The sequence below is a fragment of the Nanorana parkeri genome, unplaced genomic scaffold, assembly GCF_000935625.1.
Source record: "Nanorana parkeri isolate BGI_ZX_2015 unplaced genomic scaffold, ASM93562v1 scaffold3012, whole genome shotgun sequence".
In the NCBI taxonomy this organism is placed as follows: Eukaryota; Metazoa; Chordata; class Amphibia; order Anura; family Dicroglossidae; genus Nanorana; species Nanorana parkeri.
Genome location: NW_017309280.1, coordinates 32,618 through 47,624, shown reverse-complemented (window position 1 = coordinate 47,624; position 15,007 = coordinate 32,618). Strand labels below are relative to the sequence as shown.

Sequence of the window (15,007 nt, the reverse complement as noted above, 5' to 3'; positions counted from 1 at the left end):
TGGGCGGACGAGGGAGCGCTGTCATATCGGATGGCCAGCGCCCAGCGGTGAGGGGGAGAGAAGCCGCCCCCAGGACGAGATGTGTCGGCCGCACAGCGCCCTTGTTGCCATGGCGCCCTGTGCGGCCGCACTGCTCGCACACCCCTAAGGCCGGCCCTGACGGCCCTCAATGATTGACTTCAATGCACCACTATGCCCCCTTCCGCACCTGAACGTAGGGAGCCGGCCGGCTTGCTTTCCAGTGCCTTCCAGAGGCCGATTGCACTGGAACGCGGAGTTTGTGGTGTGAACCAGCCCTTTGTCATATTAGTCAGTCCTGGATCAGAAATGAGTACAGAACCACTGCCGCTGATGCAAAAAAAAAATTCTTGGAATCTGGTCCTCAAAACATTATTATACCATCTCTTGGCACAGCATCGCCATCGCTTGGCACCGCTGCTAGCCTGCCACCATCCTCTGTTACCATTACCAGCTCCTTCCACCACTGCTAACCTGACAATGGCTTGAGTGCAGAGGGTTAAAAGACTCTCAGCAGATGCCGTACCCTGAAGGACCCCGACATCAGGGTCATATTTTACTAGATAGCATAGATTTTTCAAGTCAACAGAGCACTCATTTTACCAACACAACACTGGCATTGGGAACGCTGTTAAACACACAGATAAGCAGGGTTAGGGTCCGTTCACACATGAAAATGCCGCCAGAGTCGAACTCTGTAGAAATGATTACATTCACTTCCCTCTGGATCACGCACTGAGCAGCACATAGCTAGTCCTCGTTAGTATAGTGGTAAGTATCCCCGCCTGTCACGTGGGAGACCGGGGTTCGATTCCCCGACGGGGAGGCTACATTTTTTTTTAGAGGCATTTAAATCTAGAAAAACCATTACTGTTCAATGTAATCATTGCATACTTGTCTGAATATGTAAATGTGACTCACAACTATTATCTTCAATACGTGTGTTAACATTGTGTTTACTCATGCAAAGGAAATTATAAGGTATCCACATGAAGTACGAAGCATAAGAACATTAGATATTACAGTCCATAGTGTGGTACAGGTTTTTTTTTTTTTCCTTTCTATATTTGGAGTTGCTTAACAAGTGGCCGGTTAGCTCAGTTGGTTAGAGCGTGGTGCTAATAACGCCAAGGTCGCGGGTTCGATCCCCGTACGGGCCATAATTTTTTTTTTGGGAGTGTTTCTTTTACATTAAGTGTTGAAACAGTTGTTATTTGCTGTTGTGATGTTCATATGCAATACATTGCTTTTCGTACAAAACCTATTAAAGTTCGCTGCACCAAAATATCATTTATTTAAAACACAATTTTAATAGTTACAAATGCTTTGAAACACTTTTGATTTGATGCAGGATATGTATTGCATGTTGATAAGAGATAAAAAGGAATTGGACTCCTAATCAGGAAATAAAATCCAGATCTCTCATGTGAAAAGGAAGGACACTTACTACCAGAGTAAGAAGTTATGTTATACAGGTAAAAAGCAAGATTATATTATCTGCGTGTTGAAAATGTAGCCTCCCCGTCGGGGAATCGAACCCCGGTCTCCCGCGTGACAGGCGGGGATACTTACCACTATACTAACGAGGACTAGCTATGGTCATCAGAAAGTGGCAGTACAATAGAAATACGTCTCCTTGTAAATGCACTGTAATGTGTTTATGGAGTGACAAAACCACAAATTGATATTTGTTTTGCCTACAGAGATAGCACTATGCCAGGTTGTGACAGCTTCTATGGAATGTTGCCACCTTCTGGAATATGTTACAAACTGCAAGAAATGATTACTCCAGCATTAGTCATCCTAAAAGATCCTAAAACTGAAAAAAGAAAAAGTAAAAAAAAAAAAGAATTAAAGTTTAATAACATAATAAAAAATATGTAAATCCCCCAGTCTTGAACCCGACAGTTGTGTTCGGCCCATTATTACCTAGTTGTATTGGGCCAAAGACCCCCAATTACAACTACCAAAAACTCACTTTTTTGGAAGGATTGTTGCACATTTTTATACATTTTTCTTAAAACTTATGAGAAAAGAACAAGCCTGGTGGAATGATAAATCTTAACACAGCAAATTCTTATTACTATTTAGCAAACTGTTGGCTGTGTTTAATTTAATTAATCTTGTTCATTTTACACCCATCCTTAAACACCAGTCAGATTTAAACCTACAATGGAAAAAGGGTTAAACTAATTGGTGACTGTGTGGAAAGAATAACAGTTTCTGTAACTGATACTGGTACATTAGGCACCAATCACACATCAATGGCATATACGATAGTTTATTTTTTTCTTGCATTACTGAAAGTTTCTGTAAGAAAGCCATCACAATATGCCAAAGATGTCAACAAGTTTCTTCCTTTGATATATATTTTTTATATTGATATATTAATGAGTAGACTGTGTTAAAATGTTACTGCTTATTTCATTCACATAAGGGACATTGATAATTGATCTCTCTTGGATAATTAGTCCAAGAGACATAATTATATTTGCACATACTGTATATCTAAAAAAAAAAAAAAAAAGCTAAATTATACATATTATCCTTTGTTAAGAGTCTTAAATTCAGGGTTGGCAGCGGCCTGATATATCCTTTCCACACAAGCATACAAGTAGCCATACAACATTGGGAATTAAATTAAAAGAGAGACTCAGAAACTAGAGTTTTTGCAAATGTATTTGCAATCAGAAATAATATTTAATGCTGTTTTTTTTTTACTAATACCTACCTTCTGATGTGGTAACATTATGGACAACTTTGAAAATGGTTGGTAATGCTGACATGCTGTATTTTCTCTCTATGATGCACAATGCATATGTTACAATTATTATTGGTTATTAAACAAATTTTAATGATAAAAACGCACAACTGTATTGTACTTAAAGAAGTCGGTAGTAAAAAGGCATGTCGAAAACAATGGACCGAGACCACACAGGGGCAGTGGACGCTGATGCACATCTTTTCAGACTTCCGCTGCTAGAGGATTTGACATCCCATTGTTTTCTACATGCCTTTTTACTACCTACTTCTTGTAAGTACAATACAGTTGTGCGTTTTTATCATTAAAATTTGTTTTACACTATGGAGACGCTCCTTTTTGTTTTTTGTCTCTCAGTATTTAGGGTTGGTTAAATGTCTAAGCTTTACAGTGTAACTAAAGACAAAACCTTGTTTGTTTGTTTTTTGTTGATTAGGGGAGGGTTATTACCCCTATCAGTTTTATTTTTTGCTTTTTGTGTTTATTTGGGTAGATTTCCCTTCACTTCATTCTTTCCCAACAGGAAATGAGAGGAAATCTTGCCGAAGTGAAGGAGATCCCATCTTAGACAGTTGACACCAGAACTTTTGTACCCATTGGAAAATGTCCCTTCTTCACTTTAATCAAATCTAAAAAAGTGTTGGCTTTAGGTGTACAGTGACATTTTTATGAAAGTTATGTATTTAGTATTGGTATTTTATATAGCGCTGATTTACGTAGTACTTAACATAGAGCACATTTACACCAGTCAGTCTATGGTCTCATAATTATCTTATGTCTACAATAATGTTTCACCAATGTTAACAGGTGTCCTTGGCCACCATTCTTACAATCAGACAAATACATTTTATTTCCTAGGATTTGGTGAACAAAGCACACCAATCTTTCTGCTCTTTGCACTGTTTCTGTCTATGTATTTGGTCACTGTTTTTGGAAATCTCGGAATTATAGTGCTTATATTGACAAATGACCATCTTCAGAGCCCCATGTACTTCTTCCTTTCTAACCTAGCATTCATTGATCTTTGGTACTCCTCAGGTATTACACCAAAAATGCTGACTGACTTGGTTTCAGCAGAAAAGAGTATATCTTACCTTGGATGTGCTTGCCAATTGTATTTTTTTGTTGCCCTTGGAAGTACAGAGAGTTTTCTTCTTGCGGCAATGGCAATCGATCGCTATGTAGCAATATGTAATCCACTTCTCTATCTAAGGAATATGACTAAAGGAAAATGTCTTAAGCTATTGAGTGGATCTTACATTGGTGGCTTTCTTCATTCTTTAATACAGACAGGCTGCGTATTTCGCCTTTCATTTTGTGGCTCTCACCAAATTGATCATTTCTTTTGTGACATTCCACCATTGCTAAAGCTCTCCTGTACAGATACTTCTACAAATGAGCTTATTCTGTCAACATTTGCATCCCTTGTATCAGTTGTCTCTATTATTGTCATATTTATCTCCTATGCTTCTATTTTACGTGCTGTTTTTAGAAGTTGTTCTGTACAGGGAAGACGCAAAGCTTTCTCCACCTGTGGCTCTCATTTTATTTGCGTTATTCTTTTCTACAGCACAATCCTCTTTATGTATCTTAGACCAAGCTCAATATATTCTTTACAACAAGACAAGATCATCTCAGTAGTGTACACATTGGTTATCCCAATGCTGAATCCTCTTATCTACAGTTTCCGAAATCGAGAAATGAAGCTTGCACTGAGGCATTGTAAAAAAACTTTTAGAAATGATTCGTTTTAGGGAGAGGTGTGCTTATTCTACATGCTTCTTCAACATTAATTTTATGCGAGCATCAAGCCTAAAATGAGTATTAAGATCTGAATTGCGCCTTGTTTTACAGTTTTGAAAAAAATATGGGGGGGCAGGGCCTGGATGGGAAGATGCTAAACAGCACAGCTACAGCTTTCACCCCACATCCTGTTGTCCTGCCTCTTAATCTACCTCAGGTCATCCAGCACTACAGCACCACCGCGTTCTGACAGCATGGTGAATATCAGGCAAGGCAAGTTTAAAAAGCTTGTCTGCTTCCCATGCACCCAAGAAGGCTCCAACACGAGGCCCTGAAGTTTTTCTGTGTGATGACGCGTGAGGCATGACCCAGTTGAGTAAGCAATCCTGTTCCCTGAAGTCTGACCTCTGTCCTAGATGGTCTGAGGGAAACACACCAGCACCCTGAGAAGCCCTCTGGCCACATGCGCAGAAACTACTCTCTCACAAATTTGGAGGCTGTACGACATCCCTGACCACCAAGATGGACACATTTCAAATAAAACTTTTATTTTTACAACGTGACGTGCAGAAGCTGTGAGGCCGGACAATGATAACCAAGGACGGAGTAGGTACTTAAGATTTAGTGTACCCTATCCCAAATGTCATACAGTCCCATGTCAAACCTATAAGCTAAGCTGGATAATTTAGAGAACCTGCCCCACTGGAAAACTGGACAGAGAGGCAGAATCCTGAATGATTGCTTGAAATGTGGCTCAAGGATGCCCTGAATAACCTGATGCTGTTATCAGGCTTCATAATTAACAGAGTACACCATACACCTCCTAGGCCTTCTTTTCCTGGAGCTAATTCCAGGTCTATGATTGCCATTGGTCATGAGGGGACAGCCATCTTGTTCACATTTCAAATTTCACATTTGGCAGGGGGCATTGGCACTTTTACTATGTCTATTTTAATCAAAGTGTCTATTTTAAGTGTCAGGGCACTTAAAAGGTAGCATATAATGATTTCATCGTCTCATCATCACTTTTCTTCTTCCACACAGGTATTTCAATTTAATTTCTGCTCTACCCTGTATGAACATCTATCTGCTGCTACAAACCTCTTTCATAGAATTTAGATTTAATTTCTGCTCCACCCCATATGGACTTCTATCTGCTGCTAAAACCCTCTTCCAAGGTATTCAGATCCCATTTCTGCTCCACCCTGTATGAACTTCTATTTGATACTACAACCCTCTGTTGTGGCATTCAGATTTGATCTGCAGCTGTAAATTTGATGTCTATAGTATTGATATATACTCACTTTCCTGTTTTGTTTGTTTAAAAGGCCTATGCCTGTCTTGCTTGCATGCCTGTGTGAGAAGTTTGCTCATTCATCCCATGCGCCTTTTATCATGTCCTAATTTATTAATTGGCAGACATTCCCCCACCCATTAGTCCTATACATTTAGATGTGCTCTTGGGGGAAGGCAGGTAGCATTGTCACTTTTGTCTATTTAAATCAAAGTGTCTATTTTAATACAAGTGTCACGGCACTTAGATAAGGCACTTGAACAAGGCAGAAACATATACTAAGAGTCCTCCTGACAGACTGCAGGTGATCCTGTTTTCCCTGTCCACTTCTCTTAGTTCTAAACCTGATTACTACTCTCCATCCATCTCAACCATTGCTTCTCAAGATTGTGTCTTCTCTTCTTAAACATTCTTTCCTTTACCCCACAGTTGATATATTTCACCCTCTCTCATGACTACCCCCTTTTACTGGTCTTACCACCTCCTGCTCATTCTGAACCCACTTGTTAGGGTTACCGCCAGAACATTGGGGCATGTGTGCTCATATAAAACTCGGTCTCATCTCACTTCACTCACCCTTCTGCTTCTCCTTACTTACTACTCCGTACTTTTAGGGATATTTCTCCCAATCCTGGCCCTCTGTTTTCTAATATTCACCCCCCCCCTAACCAGCCCTGCCTTTCCTCTGGCAGCAACTACAATCCACACACCCTAATTTCGTTTCCCCTGATTTCTAGAACCTCTCTTCTTTTGAGCTCTCTGGAATGCCTGCTCTGTCTGTAAAAAACTCACTGCTATCCACGCAATCCACACACCGTAATTTCTACTCCCCTGCTTCCTAGAACTAGTCCCCCCTTCTTATGTGCCGTGTGGAATGCCTGCTCTCTCTGTAAAAAGCACTGCTGTACATGATCTTTTTATTTCTAATTCCTTTAATATGCTTGCTGAAATTTGGCTTCAGGAATTTCATTCTGCCTTTCCTGTTGCCCTCTCCCATGGTGGCCTTCGCCTCTCTCTCTCTCTATCCCTCTCCTATGTAGAAGCCCACAGTATTCACCTATTTTCTCCACTTTCCCTGAGGATTGCTTTAATTTATCGGCTTACTGGACCAGTATATTGCTTTCTTGATTACTTTTCTGCCTGGCTACCCAACTTTCTCTCCTCTGAATTACCCACCATCATTATTGGTGACTTTAACATTGCTATTAACGTTAACACCCTGGCTGCCACGCAACTTCTCAACTCAATATCTTCTTTTAACCTAACACAATGGACACACATTCTTACTCACTCTGATGGCAATATGCTAGACCTTGTGTCCTCTAGCCTATGCACTCTTTGCAACTTCTCCAACACCCCTTTTTCTCTCTCAAACCACAACCTTGTCAGTATTGTGCTCACCCTGTCACCAACCTTCAATATTTCCCTCTCTATGGGCATCTTCCCCTCCTCTCTAAAACCTGCACCAGTCACCCCATCCCAAAAACCTCCTCGACCCCTTACAGTCCGGCTTTCACCCCCAACACTTAATTGAGACTGCCCTTAGTTATGAAACTCCCTATTGACTTACTAACTGCTAAAAAAAACAATGGCCACTACTCCTTACTCTTGTTATTAGACCTTTCTGGTGCTCTTGACATAGTTGACCACCAGCCTCAAAAAACTCATGGTTCTCCTCCTACCTATCTAAGCACTCCTTTATTTCACCCAAAATCTGACCCCTTCTCTTCACTATCTGCACATCCTTCCTTGGTCAGTTGGTAACCTTGCATAGCTTCAAATACCATCTCTACGCCGATAACACTCAAATATATCTCTCCACTGCACAACTCACTCCTTAAGTGTCCTTGTGTGTCACAAATTTTCTAACTGACATGTCAGTATGGATGTCACAACTCTTCTTAAAACTCATTCTGTCAAAAAGTGAGTTCATGATATTTCCTTCCCCCATGCTTCTCCCCCCAACTTTTCCATCAAAATTGATATTGCAACTTGTTCCATGTGGGCCAATAGTGACACCACCCAAATCTAAAGCAGACAAAGCCCACACTCCTTTAACAGTTTGTATTAAAAACAGAGATGTTAGTACCATATACAGTATTTGCAGCAAATCTATGTGAAAGCTGCACTGCCCCGTCAAGGTACATCTGTATAGTGTGGTTCCTAACCTAACAAAACTACCATCCTTGGACATACACAGGTATATGCAGATTAGAGGCAGATATGCCTGGAGGGAACCCAATTCCTCCATAAAGGTGCAGAGGAACATTATAGCATAAAGCAGTTGAAGACCCCCAGTATGTCCTAGCAAACAATAACTAACTTTTTAAAGCAAGTTGCATATTTTTAGCACACCTAACAGCCAGTCAAAAAAAAAAAACAATTCAACACTTACAGGGTTATTCACAAAGCTGCCGAAGGCAGCCGAGTGAATAACCCACCCGAAGTTCGGCTATTCACTTCAGGTTTGTACGGCTGATTTCAGCCGTACATCGGCTGAAAACAGCCGTACATCGGCTGGCTGCAGTCGCACTTTGGTCAGCTGAACATGCTCTGCTTTATGCTATTGTTTTCCATTTATAATAAATGGAAAACAATAGCATAAATATTTTAGCGGTCCTGGTGATAGTAACTAATGTTCAACATCTTGTATTGCCCAAAATAAAAGTAGCAGAGTGGGCAGCCAAAAGCTGCACTGCACAAACCTAAAGCAGCACTCCTTAAACACTATGGGTGAATTTATGAAAAATGTAGCTGGCAGAATCTGGAGCAATTGTCTGTTCAGTTAAACTTTGAAAATTAAAGATAGAAGTTGATTGGTTGCCATGGCAAACGGCTCAGGATTCTGTCTGCTATTGAAAAATGTTCATCTATGTATTAAAAACATAGGCATGCGTAGCATATATTTTCAGCAAATCTATGTGGAAGCTACACTGCCCTATCAAGGATCTCTTTATAGTGTGGTCCCTAATCTGACACAACTCCCATTCTGGGACCTACACAGCAATGAATGGGCAGGTATGCCTTGTGGTAACCTGGGTAAAGGCATCCGTGGTGGAGGACAGGTCACATCCAGTGCCCTGGACAGTGAAAAATTGACCACCAGCAGCAGGGCTCAAGAAAGCACTCTTCATCTTGTTCTGCATAGTGTTGCTATTATACTATATGTGCCATTTTGTTTGGAAGCTCTCAAGGACAGAGCCCTCCTAACCATATTGCTAGAATTGTATTGTAACTACAATGTATGGAGATGGAGGCACCCAGTACATTTTCTTGCTACTTAGACACTTAAAACAACTTCTCACACATATATCACTAGTTTTGCACATTCTTTTTGCTGCCCGAGATTGGTGCAGTTGAACATCTCCCCCTTTTTGTCTCCCTGCAATCACTCACCCCTAAGGTTATCACTTTTTGCTGGAGGCTCCCAATAATGTTCACCCTTGCAGATCAGATTACAAATTAGATTACCATATAGAATTATATAGTACTGTTCAGAAAATGACACCACTTTATCTCTACCGATACTCTGAGATGCCTTCAAGGAATAATTTTGGGGTACCTTTATGGTGGTGGTTCCTTGCAGCATGCCATCCCCTACACACAACACCCAGCTTCCAGGCACTAAAGAGAGGGAGAGGGAGTCACATCCCTGCCCCCTCCTTTCCTCCTCTAATCACAGAATGTCTTGTATTTTTTTTTTTTAATACAAGACATTTTGTGAATGGACGATAGTGAGGAGGAACAGGTGATGCGAGTGGAGCATTATACTGCTCAAGTCTGAATAAGGTTTGAAGACGAACTGACACAGCAACGTCTGTGAGTAGGTTACAATTAGATATGCTTTAATTAAACACATGTGTGTGTGTGTTGGTAGGGGCGGGAGGGGGGTAGGTTTTACAGTCTCTGGATATCATGGAAAAAAAATCAAACTATAACATTGTTGGTCATTGCTATTAATTACTTAATATCCATCCAATCATAAAATGCATTACATCAATGTTTATTTACATCAGCTGCAGGAAGAATAACGGGCAATTATGGTGACTAGTCCTTGGCCATCTGCTTGCCTTTTTGGGGCACAGCCTCCACAGTTCAATTCCACTTTAATATTATCACAGTGCTTGTGACTGCAGGTTCTAAGAAACACTTCCACTGTGTAATCTTCTGTGAATCACTATCCTGTTTCTCAGCGATCCTGGTTATCCACCTGCCCTGACCTGACCTTTTACCAGTTTTGACTATGATCTTGCCTGCTGGTTTTGCACCATGGTTCATTTCTGCCTGCTGTCAGCTGTTGCCACCCCCAGTGTAACTTGGGAACCACCTGCAACGTGTCCCATCATTGCTTGCTGAGTGCTCTGGTGAACACCAGACAGTTCCTTAGACTCCTTCAGGCCCTCTTTAGGGTCTAATTCACCTGGTTACACAGAGTGTCCACTACCTCTGTAACGCAAACATAATACACAAATGGCAGACAGCACAAAAACTTAAAGTGGATCTTGCACTATGAAAAACAAGGTCCCCTTATTTATTCACACCCCCATGGCAAAATCATACATAAAAAAATTGTTGTGGAGAAAAAGATTGGTAATCATACTTACCTTATCCCGGCTTCTACCTATCGTAGGTAAAAGTGACATCATCATCCTTCTGATGAGATCTTGGGGAAAGCTGATTACCAGAAATCTCATGACAAGATGCTCTGCGCTGTGCTATAGTGCCTTTCACAAGATTTCGGGTACTTAGCAATACCCAGGATATCACTGGAGAGGACAGTTAACTGTCCTCTCCAGTGAGATGTACTACTACATTTTTTTTGCCTAACAATACTAATATAAACCTGAAAGGAGGTAAGACTTCAGATGAAGAATCATTGCTTATTTCAAACAGGAGAAAGAGGGTAGTTGCAGGGAGCAGCAGCAATTCCTGACTAAATGTTTGGGTTTATTTTATCAGATGCCCGTTGCTAACATACTTTCTACATGATTGTTTTCTTTACTGGCCTTGTTAGTACAGAAAGCTTCCTTTTTGCAGTCATGACTTATGGCTTTTACCTGGCAATATATACTGTGTGTATATGTGGTGATAACTCCCTGGAGTGCTGCTGGATAGACAGGTCCTCCTGTCATCCGTTAGAAGTGACCTGCTGCGAACTGAACCCAGCACTCACTGGCACACCAGTAGCCCAAAGTGTGCTTCATTTAAAAAGGAAAGAAAGCCCTGCCGTGGAAGTTTAGTAAAAAAAACTGCAAACATAACAGCAATAAGCGGATACTATACACTGGCGCAAGATCAATGCAAAATAGGTACAATGCAATGTAACCATGAAGGAGAACTAGATTAACCCTGCTAGCAGCAGTTAAATTCCCACAAAGGCAATAAGATGGAACCGTAAAAGGGTGATTAGAGCCCTCTCATCCCTGCTGTTGGATAAGTGTCCTTTGATCAGCAGTTAATCCATGCATCCTTGCCAATGACAAGGTGAAAGGTCATGCCACACTGCGGGACTCCCCTCCCAAGTCTGTGCTTTCTCTCTCTAAAGAGTCCTCAGCACAAGTCCCTGTCAGATTTTGTTGGGTTGTTTTTACTGCTTGCAGAACTTGGTACAGTACCACAGCTCAGCTCTCTCTGCTCTGCACACAGCACAACCTCTCCAAGCTCTGTACACTGCAGCTTTCCTCCTCACAGACAGATTGCTCTGCACATAGCTCACGGTAGTACTTCCTAGCTGGACAGTTCACCTTCCTTATCAGCCTTGAGGCAGCTTTTCCTTGGCCCTGAGTTCCTCTTCCTCTGTGTCTGTTTGTCCGCCTTTCAGTAAGGGGGTCAGTTCCAGGCCTGTCCTACTCTGGTCTCTAGCTGAATGGCTGCTGCTTCTCCTAAACAGGATGCTCAGCCTGACAATCAAACAATACAACATTTTAAACAACATATCTAGTGTAGCACTGTTGTGAAGCAGGCTCATTCAAGACTGACCTAATGTTGCAACTGACCGGGGCTTCTGCAAACAGAGACTTATGGGGCGTGAGTGCTTTGCTGAGGAAGATGCCTGCTGGACTGGCTGTTATAGAATACACGTCCCAGTACAGTGCTGTGGGAGAAAAAGAGAGTGTACTCTGGATGGAGGAGAACATCTAGATTCATTCCGCACGCAAAGGGCAGTAGACTTGTGCACCGTCAAAAAATTTGTTTCGTTTCGGAAATATCCGTTATTTCGTATTTCTTAATTCGTGTCCGAAACTCAATTCGGATTCATACCAAATACAAATTTTCGTTAGTTTCGGCACATTTTCGTAACTTTACGAACATTCGTTATGATGAAGTCAAAAAGAAAAAATACCTTACCTAGATATGTAATGCAACCCTCAGCAGCAGAAGAGAAAACCTCTGATTGGTCAACCAAACGAAATACGAATTCCGTTAACGGATTTCGGATCCGAATTTCGTATTTCAGATAAAAAAAAACTCATCAACTCCAATATTAACAAAGGTATTTTGCTTTTTAACTTCATCATAACGAATGTTCGTAACGGAACGAAATTCCGTTAACGGAATTTCGTATTTCCTGCCTGTATTGTAATGCAACCCTCAGCAGTAATTCGTAAACTGCAATTTGGATTTTGGATGCTTCCCAATTTACGAATTTCAGGAAAATTCGTACAAATATTGATTCGTAACGAAACTAATCGCACATGTCTAAAGGGCAGCAGAACAGGCAGTGTGAACAGAGCTGCTGGATACAGTGTATTGCTGGGACTGTGCCTTCTTGCCATGGCTGTGTCCCTGTCTACTTGTTTGCTGGAGCGAGGGAACAACTGGTCAGGATAGCCTGCCGGGTGACACTCCATACTGTGCAATGATCGTGGGCGGTGATTCTGTTGTGACGGATGGATGCCGATGACCGGATCCTCGTCTGACTGCAGGGCCTGCTGTTTCATCTCACTATTGAGCGATGTCTCCTCTGGAAGACATCTAATAACAGTACGGGACACCCCTGATGAGAATTCTCCCTCCGGGGCGGACGAGAGGCCTCTGGCCTATGCTTACTTACCAAACACTGAATCTGTTAACTACATATATTGGGCCCCACCGTTGACTAGCCAAAAATTAAACCACTGGCCAGGTGGTTAGGTACCAGGGTACCTTGAGACTGAGAAAGGGCTGTTGTCAGTACATCCATTGCTGATATGGTGGGGTTGATTTACTAACCTTATAAACACACCACGAACCCAGCATGATCTATAGGTGGAATCTAAACACCTTTGTAGTGTGTACACACCCAGCAGGTGTGTTGTGCAAAGCCCTGCCCTGAATTGCAAGGTGATGTTGTGTAAATTAGCTCTACATTGTGTTGCTTGCGTTGATGAATGCAGGAATGTAAATGCATGAGCTAACCATTTTTGTCTAAACTGAGAAGCAGCATTATATATGCATCATGTGCATGATTTTTCCATATATGGCATTAGTGGAAACATGCTTATAGAGACTTTTTGGTTGATAAATACGCTTTGATGTGTAAAAATCACACGCACCTGGTGCGTGCGTGTGTTTAGGTTAGTAAATCACCCCCATAGTCACCTTTATAATTGAATATTCCATACAGTTTGAAGTGAGGGGAGATGCAAACTGTACGTCCCACCACGAAGTGACTGCTCACGTACACTGTACGTGATTAGCTATTTGGGGTTCTGTAAGGCTGGTTTTGAGGCATCCATTAGTGAAAGAGTTAAGCTTTTTCAGACACCCGATCTCTTTCCCGATGAATACCATCTTTTTTCCCCCTAAACTTTCCCCTAAACTTTCAGCAATAGAAACATTTAGCTACATGTTTTTATTGCTGCTACAATGTTGAAGGTTTTCTGATCGTTGTTGGAATGATCAGAAAAGATCTTGAGCTGCAGATTTGTTTTTCACCCTGAGGGGTTAATTTTTTTCATTAACCCCCTCATGACATTGATGTTCAAAGTATGTCGCTGTCACTAAGTGACACTTAGTCTTTCAGCAATAGAAACATTTAGCTACATGTTTTTATTGCTGCTACAATGTTGAAGGTTTTCTGATCGTTGTTGGAATGATCAGAAAAGATCTGTAAAAAATAAGTCAAGGCTTGATATAATTAAATAAATAAAATAGAGGTGTCAAAAATGTTTTAAAAAATAGTAAAAAGTGTAAAAAAATAAATAAATTGTAAAATAAAAAAATAAATGTAACAAATATTTTGTGAATAGACCCCTTGGTGACAGTGACATTGTATGCCAGGTGACCACTTTTAGCTTTAAGAGAAAAAAGATAAAAATGTTAGGTTTTAGTTTTGGGCTGAGAAGTACAGAAACATTTCTAAAATCCTAGGAACATGAGGTTTTTCCAAATAAATGAATGTATTTAATGCATTTTTTTAGCTGTGCTATTTTTCTAAAAAATGTGACATAAATATATAGCCCTATCTGTCCTCTAAAAAACAATATATAATATATGTGGGTGCACTTTGTAAGAAAGTATATTACTGCCATGGAAGAATCACACAGCAAACAGAAACTAAAAACAAGCTCAGTAATGAAGGGGTTAATTATATAAAGTGTATTCCTATACATATATGTATATATTGCCATTTCTTTTATCATTGAAAGTAAATTGTGTTAAGCCAACTCAAGGTGTGCTGGTGTGCTGTGGATCCATTATAGAGGTTTCTTACAGAGGAAACACAGGGAGACTTTGCTGGGAGCCGGGATCGATTATGTAAACGAAAAATCGGCTGCCTCACTCTACATTTAGTCCTGCTTGTGCAAATGTAGAGAGTGCAACTTCCCCACCGATGCCGCACCTCTGCGCCCTGCCACCCCGAGGCCGGGCCTCGGTGGCCTTGTGGGGAATCCTTGCCTGGATGCGAGGAACCTGACACCATGCCTGATGAATAGCAGTGTCCAGTTCTGTGAGATTTGATGGTTGTGGAACCAGCTGTCTAATGGCTCTTTCAACTTCGTCTCACAAATGCTCAACTGGATTGAGATCTGGTGATTGTGGGGGGCCACCTAAGCAAGGTAAAGTCTCCCTCATGTTCTTGAAACCACTCCTGCACAATACGAGCACCGTGGCATGGCGCATTGTCTTGTTGGAAGAAGCCATCTCCATTGGGATACGCCATCAACATGATAGGATGAACTTGATCAGCAACGATACTTTGGTATGTT

General features: G+C 41.2%; 1 protein-coding gene and 3 non-coding genes across 4 annotated transcripts in view; 3 read left to right on the top strand and 1 right to left on the bottom strand.

The window, feature by feature from the left end:
- The window catches only part of LOC108802656 (olfactory receptor 5I1-like), a 13,157-nt gene extending 2,707 nt beyond the window's left edge, over nt 1-10,450 (top strand). Inside the window, exons 3-4 of the mRNA XM_018574514.1 lie at nt 3,665-4,497; nt 10,367-10,450. Of these exons, the coding sequence (XP_018430016.1) occupies nt 3,665-4,497; nt 10,367-10,450 (917 nt within the window). The remainder of the gene's footprint in view (nt 1-3,664; nt 4,498-10,366) is intronic.
- TRNAD-GUC lies at nt 773-844 on the top strand. The gene has a single exon. It is a non-coding gene; the product is annotated as a tRNA-Asp (tRNA).
- Nucleotides 1,105-1,178, top strand: TRNAI-AAU. The gene has a single exon. It is a non-coding gene; the product is annotated as a tRNA-Ile (tRNA).
- TRNAD-GUC lies at nt 1,536-1,607 on the bottom strand. Its single transcript has one exon. It is a non-coding gene; the product is annotated as a tRNA-Asp (tRNA).
- Nucleotides 10,451-15,007: the final 4,557 nt, after the last annotated feature.